Genomic DNA, 10,263 nt, shown 5'->3' with positions numbered 1-10,263 from the left:
CTGCAAATTAGACACCCGAAAGTAAGTACTATAGTAGCATGTTCCGCGCATCTCCTAGTGATTCAAGCGCTAGTTTCATCAATACCATTTGGCATTCTTGCTTATCAATTTGATTGACCTCTATTTCTTGTAAAGTGGTTATGGCAGGAACAAGGAAATGATTTATGTGGATACTACGTCTGCGAGTCCATCCGCCACACGACCTGTGAGCGGGGCGGGTACTCTGACGAACAATATGAAGTGCGTAAATAACAATATTCACAATTTTATTTTATTACCATCATTTGTGTTGAGTTTCATTCATATATATATATATATATATATATATATATATATATATATATATATATATATATATATATATTGACCCCTTTCTTCAAACTAGATGTTTCGGAAGCGGGATGAACTCCTAGCACCAGCTCGCATGCGAGCAATTCAAGAGGAATTGGCGGCATTCTTTCTTGACCACGTGATCGCTGAAGACGGAGAATACTATGTGGACCATGCGTCCGTATGATTATATTTGTAAGAGATAATTATTGTATATATATAGCCGGTAGTATCGGATAGATATACGAGAACTTGTTGTTCGACCAATCTCTCGGAGAAGGAGAGGTGGTCGATATCACTTCTCTCTGTATGCATATATGTTCATGCATGACGATCTTCTGTTTCCTTCGTTTGCTTACTAGCTAGCTAGCGTGTCTAGTCCTCTATATACGTATGTATAGTACGTAGCGTCGACCAAGGCCCTCCTGCCTGGGCTCAGCGCGCAGGCCACGTGGAGGCCCATCTGTCTCGGTTCTGGTTAGAACCGGGACTAAAGGGTCAGGGCATTAGTAACGACCCTTTAGTTCCGGTTCTAGAACCGGGACAGAAGGCCCTTATGAACCGGGACAATAGGCCCGTTTTCTACTAGTGGTACCGTACTTTGGCTACGGCCATTTATCTTCTGCTGTAGTACTGTGATGAACTTGTTGGATGCTGCCTGTCGGTGGGCTTTATTAATTTAAAGCCGGACGCTCCTTGCGTCTTCGTTCTAAAAAAAAAGGTGGACGGGTTGATGACTACATCACAAACAAGTGTAAAAAGTTTGAACTTCAGTCTTAAAAAATGCCATGGAGTATATAAATGATACAGCCTAAAGAAAATACCAAGACCGATGAGAGTAGTAATATACAAATATGTTGCACATTTGTCCATGATGTCGATCGATCTGCAACCAAGCAAAATAAATAACTACAAGGATCATGCACTAGCCATCGCTGTCTCTAAGCATAAGCTTGAACCTATGCAACGACATACTATGGTGCGTCTCCGTTTCGCAGAGCATCCAACTGCCAGGGTCGAACATCCTCACTTCCAGCAATACCTCAGCTGTGTGCATCTGCGACTCCGACACGAGACGCCGGTGCAAGTCCTCGGACAAGCCAACCTCCCACCCCCACGGCAGCACTGTCAGCTCCGTCGTCGCGCTCCTCGGGACGCAGAAGACCGGCACATCACCCCACGCGAGGGCAACGCCCGAGTAGGAGACGACCACCTCCCCGCCATTGGAGCACCACGCTTGCCAGGACAAGGTGTTCTTGACGTGCACCGTGAGATTGAACGCAGGAGAAACCGTGCGGCCAAGCGTAGCATCCAGCCCGTCGAAGGCCGCCAGCTCCACAGAAACCTCGGCAAGTTTGCTCGTGTGGCCCATAAAGGTGTAAACGATCAGGAACACTGTCATAGCTGTCATAATAGTAGACCCTACTATGAAACGGGCTGTTGTCAGGTTTTCCTCCCAGGACGCGTCATCTGCATCAATAAGCACTGCCCTAAACAGTCAGGGCTCACGAGAGGGAGAGAGAGTAATAATACGCCGGGGGGGTGGGGGGGGGGGGGGGGGGGGGGGGGGGCTGCTCACCGGCGTCATTGCGGTCGGTCATCGCTGCTTGAAGAACCCTAGCGGCAACGACGCGGAGGGATTTAGCCGGGAGGGGATAAAATGAGTTCCGGATGAGGTTCTAAAAAAAAGTTCCGGATCAGGGGAGGACTCGAATTTCAGGGCGGAGCCAGCCCGGTGGCCAACATGGGCACGTCTCCTCGTTGGGATCACTTTTTCCCTGGTCGTTGCGAGGTATAGTATTAGTCACCAAGGCAGTAGTAGTCGGTCGTGAATATGTCTCCTTTTTTACGCCATGTACATAGTGGTAACAGCATCTCCAACACGCGCACAATCGCGCGGCGTGTTAAAACATTTTCTGACGCGAAAATAGCTGTTTTTTTATGCACGGTAGAGCGCTGGCTCCAGCGACCGTTATAAAATATGGCGCGCGCAAGCAGCGAGCGCTTACAAATAAGATTTTACATGTTCATTTTGACAATATGATAATGTTTCAAACATTAAACAAATGTGCAAAATAAAGACATAGCATAGTCCACTTGCATGTCACATCAACAATCATGCCGCATCATCATTCATCCAAGTTCATGACCCAAAAGTTCACACAAACAAATGACACATCAACAATCATGCCACATCATCACCGTCTTCCTATTCCTCCTATTCTTCATCCTCATTCTTACCCTATCCGTATCATTAGTGTCACTTGGGTTTATCGTGTCAACCGCCTTAAGTGCCGCCGCCCACCTTTGACAATCTTGTTGATTGTCGACCATCGGGAGCGAAGAAATCTCTCCTTGCAGTCAAGAACACTCGTGTTGTGTACATCAAAGTGCTCCTTCATCCGAATCCAATATGCATCTCTATTTTGGTCACCTCCAACGTTGGCATCCATAGACACTTGCAACCATATATTGCATAGTAAGATGTCTTTCTCCATGGTGTAGTTGCCCGCTCTTCTTTTGGGTGCATCGACAATACCCTCACCATCCTCATCCACCTCAAACTCATGATCATCTAAATGCACTTCATTGGTTTGAGACCAACGAGAATTGTTGGAGCCAACACCCATAGTTGATATATATGTCTCATCATTGAAATTATAAAGTATGTACAAGAAAACTAAGCTATCCATATGATGTAGGGTGGAATCCTAGATGGCCGATCTTTCATGAAAGGAGCGGTTCCCGCGAAGAACACGAAGAACACGAGGGGAAACACGAGAGAATCACTCAAACCAACAAGAATGATCACACATATGTTAGATCCGAGTACACATAGAGATCACACGGTCCAAAGTCAACAAGGGACGATACAAAGGGTAACCGGTTCTTCTCCGTGAGGAGGTCTTGATGTCTTCCTGTAGGGGACATGAATCCAAGTGGATCTTCTCCGAAGAGGTGTCGGTCCCTCACGGTGTAGTAGATCCGGATGGATGAGCGAGGCTCTATCTCACAAATGAGCTATCGCAACGCTAACCCTAGAAAGAGGGAGGAGGAGTAGTATATATAGTCTAGGTGGGCGAAGGGGTATATGAGCCTCGGGCTCTTACACTATGCGCAGACAGGGGAGCCCGGATGTCCGAGCGTCGGGCCGGATGTCCGGGCCTTCACGAGGTGCCGGATGTCCGGGCTTGAGCCGGCTGTCCGAGCCTTCACGAGGTGCCGGATGTCCGGGCTTGAGCCAGATGTCCGGGCGATCGGGGCTGGCCTTGACGCTCTCTGGATGGAGGGTGCCGGATTTCCGGGCTTCGGGACGGATGTCCGGGCTGGGGCTGGATGTTCGGGGCCTGTAGGTGCTTGGCGGCTGCTGTGGACGATGCTCCAGGGGCCGGATGTCCGGGGTCATGGCCGGATGTCCGGGGCCTGGAAGCTACTCTTGACTCCTTCCGTTGGTTCTCTTCATCCGTGAACTTGGGGACTTGTCCGTCTTCACGTGCATCTTCGAGGGAGGGGGGGGGTCCTCTTGGTACCTAATCATGCACAACATTCCGGACTTAGGTAGTAGTCATGTCTCGAGTGGATCATATGTGATATCACTAAGGAAGGAAGTCACCTCGGTCTCGAGAGCTCTAGCTCGTGTCATAGGTCCTCTTGGCACTTGGTGAGACGGTGGTAGGTCCAAGGGGATGACCATAGGATGCTCCGCATCATCTCCCCTCCCTTGGGAAAGATCCGACCTCGGATGGAAATCTTCATCACCATGGTAGGGAGAGAGATTCTTGACGTTGAAGATGTCGCTCACGGAGTACTTGTCTCGTGAAATGTCGATCTTGTAGGCGTCGTTCTTGTAGCGCTCGAGCACCTTGAAGGGTCCATCCGCTCGTGGTAGAAGCTTGGACTTGCGTTCGTGGGGGAAGCAGTCCTTGCGAAGGTGTAGCCACACAAGATCTCCAATGTTGAACACCATGGGGTGCTTGTTGAGGTTGAGCTTGGTCGCGAGTAGCTGTACTTGGTGCTCAATAGTGTGCCTTGTATCTTCATGCATCTTCTTGAGATAGTTGACTCGGGCACTCGCGTCCATGTTTGTGCGCTGTTGTAGTGGTAGGGGAAGAATGTCCAATGGGGACAACGGGTTGAAACCGTAGACGACCTCGAAGGGGGACTTGTCGGTAGTCGAATGTATTGCTCGGTTGCGGGCTTACTCGGCGATGGGTAGACACTCCTCCCACTCCTTGACGTTCTTCTTGATTAACACGCGAAGTAGAGCGGAGATTGTACGGTTGGTCACCTCCGTTTGGCCGTCGGTTTGTGGATGGTATGCCATGGAGAAAAGTAGCTTGATTCCGAGCTTGGCGCATAATGTTTTCCAAAAGTAACTTAGGAACTTGACGTCGCGGTCCGAGACAATCGTCTTTGGTACTCCATGTAGGCGCAATATTTCCCTACAAAAAAGATTGGCAACATGTGAAGCATCGTCTATCTTGTTGCAAGGAATGAAATGAGCCATCTTAAAGCATCGGTCCACAACAACAAACACGGAATCCTTTCCATTTCTAGTTCTAGGCAAACCAAGCACAAAATCCATGCTAATATCTTCCCATGGTTGATACGGAATTGGAAGAGGCATATAGAGACCTGTTGGGGAATGCAGTAATTTAAAAAAAATCCTACGCACATGCAAGATCCATCTAGGTGATGCATCGCAACGAGAGGGGAAGAGTATGTCTACGTACCCTCGTAGACCAAAAGCGGAAGCGTTATGAAACGCAGTTGAACATCTTCGCGATCTAACCGATCAAGTACTAAATGCACGACACCTGTATATCAAATATACCTTTGTTCACTTGCCATCCTTCTTCTCCGCCAAATACTTGCGGCAGTTCCACTTCTAGTGACCAGTCCCTTTGCAGTAGTAGCACTCATTCTTAGGCTTAGGTCTAGACTTGGGCTTCTTCACTTGAGCATCAACTTGCTTGTTATTCTTCTTGAAGTTACCCTTCTTCCCTTTGCCCTTCTTCTTGAAACTGGTGGTCTTGTTGACCATCAACACTTGATGCTCCTTCTTGATTTCTACCTCCGCAGCCTTTAGCATTGCGAAGAGCTCGGGAATTGTCTTATCCATCCCTTGCATATTATAGTTCATAATGAAGCTCTTGTAGCTTGGTGGCAGTGATTGAAGAACTCTGTCAATGACACTATCATCAGGAAGATTAACTCCTAGCTGAGTCAAGTGGTTGTGGTACCCAGACATTCTGAGTATGTGTTCATTGACAGAACTATTCTCCTCCATTTTGCAACTGTAGAACTTATTGGAGACTTCATATCTCTCAATCTGGGCATTTGCTTGAAATATTAACTTCAACTCCTGGAACATCTCATATGTTCCATGACGTTCAATACGTCGTTGAAGTCCCGGTTCTAAGCCGTAAAGCATGGCACACTGGACTATCGAGTAGTCATCAGCTTTGCTCTGCCAGACGTTCTTAACGTTGTTAGCAGCATCTACAGTAGGCTTGTCACCTAGCGGTGCTTTGAGGACGTAATTCTTCTGTGCAGCAAGGAGGATAATCCTCAAGTTATGGACCCAGTCCGTGTAATTGCTACCATCATCTTTCAACTTAGCTTTCTCTAGGAACGCATTAAAATTCAATGGAACAACAGTACGGGCCATCTATCTACAACAACATAGACATTCAAAATACTATCAGGTACTAAGTTCATGATAAATTAAAGTTCAATTAATCATATTACTTAAGAACTCCCACTTAGATAGACATCCCTCTAATCATCTAAGTGATCACGTGATCCATATCAACTAAACCATGTCCGATCATCACGTGAGATGGAGTAGTTTTCAATGGTGAACATCACTATGTTGATCATATCTACTATATGATTCATGCTCGACCTTTCGGTCTTAGTGTTCCAAGGCCATATTTGCATATGCTAGGCTCGTCAAGTTTAACCCGAGTATTCTTCTTGTGCAAAACTGGCTTGCACCCGTTGTATGTGAACATAGAGCTTATCACACCCGATCATCACGTGGTGTCTCGGCACGACGAACTGTAGCAACGGTGCCTACTCAGAACACTTATACCTTGAAATTTAGTGAGAGATCATCTTATATGCTACCACCGAACTAAGCAAAATAAGATGCATAAAGGATAAACATCACATCCAATCAATATAAGTGATATGATATGGCCATCATCATCTTGTGACTTTGATCTCCATCTTCAAAGCACCGTCATGATCACCATCGTCACTAGCTTGACACCTTGATCTCCATCGAAGCATCATTGTCGTCTCGCCAACTATTGCTTCTACGACTATTGCTACCGCTTAGTGATAAATTAAAGCAATTACATGGCGATTGCATTTCATACAATAAAGCGACAACCATATGGCTCCTGCCAGTTGTTGACAACTGTGTTACAAAACATGATCATCTCATACAACAATTTATATAATCACGTCTTGACCATATCATTGTTGGAAATATGCCCTAGAGGCAATAATGAAGTGGTTATTATTATATTTTCGTGTTCTTGATAATTGTCTATTGTTCATGCTATAATTATATTAACCGGAAACCGTAATACATGTGTGAATACATAGATCGTAATATGTCCCTAGTAAGCCAGCTCATTGATCAATAGATGGTCATGGTTTCCTGACCATGGACATTGGATGTCATTGATAACGGGATCACATCATTAGGAGAATGATGTGATGGACAAGACCCAATCCTAAGCATAGCACAATATCGTGTAGTTCGTTTGCTAAAGCTTTTTCTAATGTCAAGTATCATTTCCTTAGACCATGAGATTGTGCAACTCTCGGATACCGTAGGAATGCTTTGGGTGTACCAAACGTCACAATGTAACTAGGTGGCTATAAAGGTGCACTACAGGTATCTCCGAAAGTATGTGTTGGGGTGGCACAAATCGAGACTGGGATTTGTCACTCTGTATGACGGAGAGATATCTCTGGGCCACTCGGTAATGCATCATCATAACGAGCTCAATGTGACTAAGGAGTTAGCCACGGGATCACGCGTTGCGGAACAAGTAAAGAGACTTGCCGGTAACGAGATTGAATGAGTTATAGAGGTACCGACGATCGAATCTCAGGCAAGTAACGTGGCGATAGACAAAGGGAATTGTATACGGGATTGATTGAATCCCCGACATCGTGGTTCATCCGATAAGATTATCGTGGAACATGTGGGAGCCAACATGGGTATCCAGATCCCGCTGTTGGTTATTGACTGGAGAGATGTCTCGGTCATGTCTACATGCCTCCCGAACCCGCAGGGTCTACACACTTAAGGTTCAATGACGCTAGGGTTATAGGGAAAGTATGTATGTGGTTACATAATATTGTTCGGAGTCCCAGATGAAATCCCGGATGTCACGAGGAGTTCCGGAATGGTCCAGGGGTAAATAATGATATATAGGAAGTAAGGATTTGGACACCGGAAGTGTTCCGGGCATCACCGGTAATGTACCGGGACCATCGGAAGGGTTGTGGGGTCCACCGGGAGGGGCTACCGGCCCCGGAGGCTTGCATGGGCCAAGAGTGGGAAGGGACCAGCCCCTGAGTGGGCTGGTGCACCACCCACCAAGGCCCAACACTGGTGCGTGTTGGTCCTAAACAAACGGTTTTACCCCTTTCCGCGACGGCCTTCGGAACCGTCACCACAATATTCAATTGAACAAATAGTGTCCACCGGAAGAACATTCATCAGATTTCACAACAATTGCAATTGAACATATGGTAGCTAAATTCCAATGGTTTGTCCACACATATATGCATTACATAATTAATCATAGTGTACGAAATACGAAAACCTCATCAGATGGAAAACAATGGATCCATGCGTTATATATGTAGAGGCTAACTCTTACTCAATGTTTCAGGAGAAGGCATGCTGAAATCTTCATTATCACCAGTGGGATTGATGTAGTGATCCAGGAAGAAGTCGATGATAAATCTCCGAACCATCAGCAATTCACCAGCTGGGAGCGGTTCAGGGGTCCTCGGTTTTAAGACGAGTTACAGCATTTTTAAGATCAGAATGTGCCATATGAGTGGGGTAGAAGATATTAATTAAGATAGACTTACTGGTACTAATATGCGAGGATCGTCACAACTATCAGCAGATTTGCAGATGGAGATCATGTGTCTGCAAACATAGTATCCACAAAGGTTGGTCCCTGCTTCTTGCTGAGGACACTGAATTTTTTTGTACAAAATTAATCATGTATTTGTCCTGTTAGGAATAACCTAATCGGTGTTAGATGTATTATTTTTTCTTTGTTGGACAAAATAGAAAGAGGTTTATTTAGAAGCTTGAGCATTTTACTACAATAAGGAAAGATATTTGCAAACTGTTGGATAAATTTTCCGAAAATAATGGATTTCGGTGTGTTACTGGAGAAACGATCTCATGCTGCAGAGGTAGTTTCCTCTTGAACAGGTTCCCTGTTTTAGTTTCCCCCAATGCGAGCACACTGCAAATGATGATGAATTTTGACAACATCAATTATTGAACCAGATATGAATGCAAATTAATTTCAACACCGTAGAATTCAATACCTATCCAAGAATTGCTGAAGATGCGTCGGATCCTGAGCGTTTGTTGACTCTCTGAGAGAATCGATGTAGTAAAATGTGTTCTTCTTTGGAACAATGAACACCAATATCCAGTGATTGCTACATATTAAGAAAGCCATGAACTTACGAATGATGTCAAAATCTGAAAGACAAACAGTGTATGCGTGGTTGTTTACTTGACTTACCCTTCATGATATGGCCAGAGAAATGATTCTGCATGAGATGTGTTTTCGAAGATACGGACGGCCGTGTTAACGGCCCAGTCCTGTCGGTCCTTTTCATGTAATGTTGTGCCATTTGCTAATGCATGATCTATGAAATACACACTCTCACTTTGTCTTCTCTGCGCGTTCAATCCCCTGAGAGGAATAAAATGTAGTTAGTTGTTTATCATTTACAACCTTGTATGGAGAAGTTGATCAGAGTTTGTGAAGTACCTACAAAATCGCGCATCTAACAAGAGTGGCATCGAGTACATTGAAGTTGAAGAAGAGATGTAAGTCCTCGAAACTCACAATGATGGAACCAGCATCATGTCGGAAATGATCTCTGTTGTAGTGGACTAGCAAATGGTGATGACCTTCTGATATTTGATCCATGCAATATTCATGTAATTCGCGGCAACTGGAGCTGCACTCATCAAAGTATTCGCCAACAAGAAATGGCTGTCCATTGACGTAATTGAGTGCTTCAAGTACGCCTGCTTTTCTTTTAGCAAGCAACAATTCTACTTCTTCATCATCCATGGCATCCGAAATAATATTACTCCCAGATTCGAACAAACTGCTGTTAATTTGGTTCTGGGCGATAAGTGCTTTAAGTAAGAGGAAATTGTTATCTTTCCTCTTCACTTTCCCGCTGCGCTTCCTCATGGTCATGTGTGTAGCCTTTTTGGCCACTTCCTTCTTGGTACTTGAAGCATTTCTGGCAGAACGTCTGGTTGTCTGCACGGTAGACTGCAGAGCAGACAGTGAAGCTTGGACAGACTTCTTAGCAGACTGTTTATCTATGCCGGACCACTGAGCTGGCGGTGCTGCAATGACGGACTGCTGGGCTATAGGAGCAGAGGCATCCGACTGCTGACCATGCGTTGAAGCTGTGCCGGGTTTCTAAGCAGGTGGTGCCAACTTGTCGGTGTGCTGAGGAGGCCGTGCCAATGCGTTGGTTTGCTGAGCAGGAAATGCTGATGCATTGGTATGCTGATCACGCGCATGCGGACCGACGGACTGATGAGCAGTCGGTTTTGGACCTACAGACTACTTAGCAGGCGGTTCCGAAGCATCAGACTGCTTACCAGTCTGTTCCACCAGGTTG

General features: G+C 45.8%; 1 protein-coding gene across 2 annotated transcripts; it reads right to left on the bottom strand.

The window, feature by feature from the left end:
• Positions 1-1,083: 1,083 nt before the first annotated feature.
• LOC123058451 (uncharacterized) lies at positions 1,084-1,995 on the bottom strand. 2 transcript variants are annotated; one of them, XM_044481171.1, is made up of 2 exons: positions 1,910-1,995; positions 1,084-1,815 (listed from the first exon to the last, which is right to left on the bottom strand). In XM_044481171.1, the coding sequence occupies exons 1-2, from the start codon at positions 1,929-1,931 to the stop codon at positions 1,256-1,258; spliced, it is 582 nt and encodes a 193-aa protein (XP_044337106.1). In that variant the 5' UTR covers positions 1,932-1,995; the 3' UTR covers positions 1,084-1,255. The 2 variants fall into 2 exon arrangements, with proteins under 2 accessions (XP_044337106.1, XP_044337107.1); XM_044481172.1 differs by having other exon boundaries at positions 1,084-1,800; positions 1,910-1,989.
• Between the last annotated feature and the right edge of the window lie 8,268 nt (positions 1,996-10,263).

This window comes from Triticum aestivum, chromosome 3A, assembly GCF_018294505.1.
Source record: "Triticum aestivum cultivar Chinese Spring chromosome 3A, IWGSC CS RefSeq v2.1, whole genome shotgun sequence".
In the NCBI taxonomy this organism is placed as follows: domain Eukaryota; kingdom Viridiplantae; phylum Streptophyta; class Magnoliopsida; order Poales; family Poaceae; genus Triticum; species Triticum aestivum.
Note: the sequence above shows the minus strand (reverse complement) of the source record. Positions and strands in the feature narration are given on the sequence as shown.

Coding starts and splice junctions, on each gene's coding strand:
- LOC123058451 (XM_044481171.1), bottom strand. CDS start 1,931: ATGACCGACCGCAATGACGCCG. Junction 1,816..1,909: donor GACCGACCGCAATGACGCCG/GTGAGCAGCCCC, acceptor TGTTTAGGGCAG/TGCTTATTGATGCAGATGAC.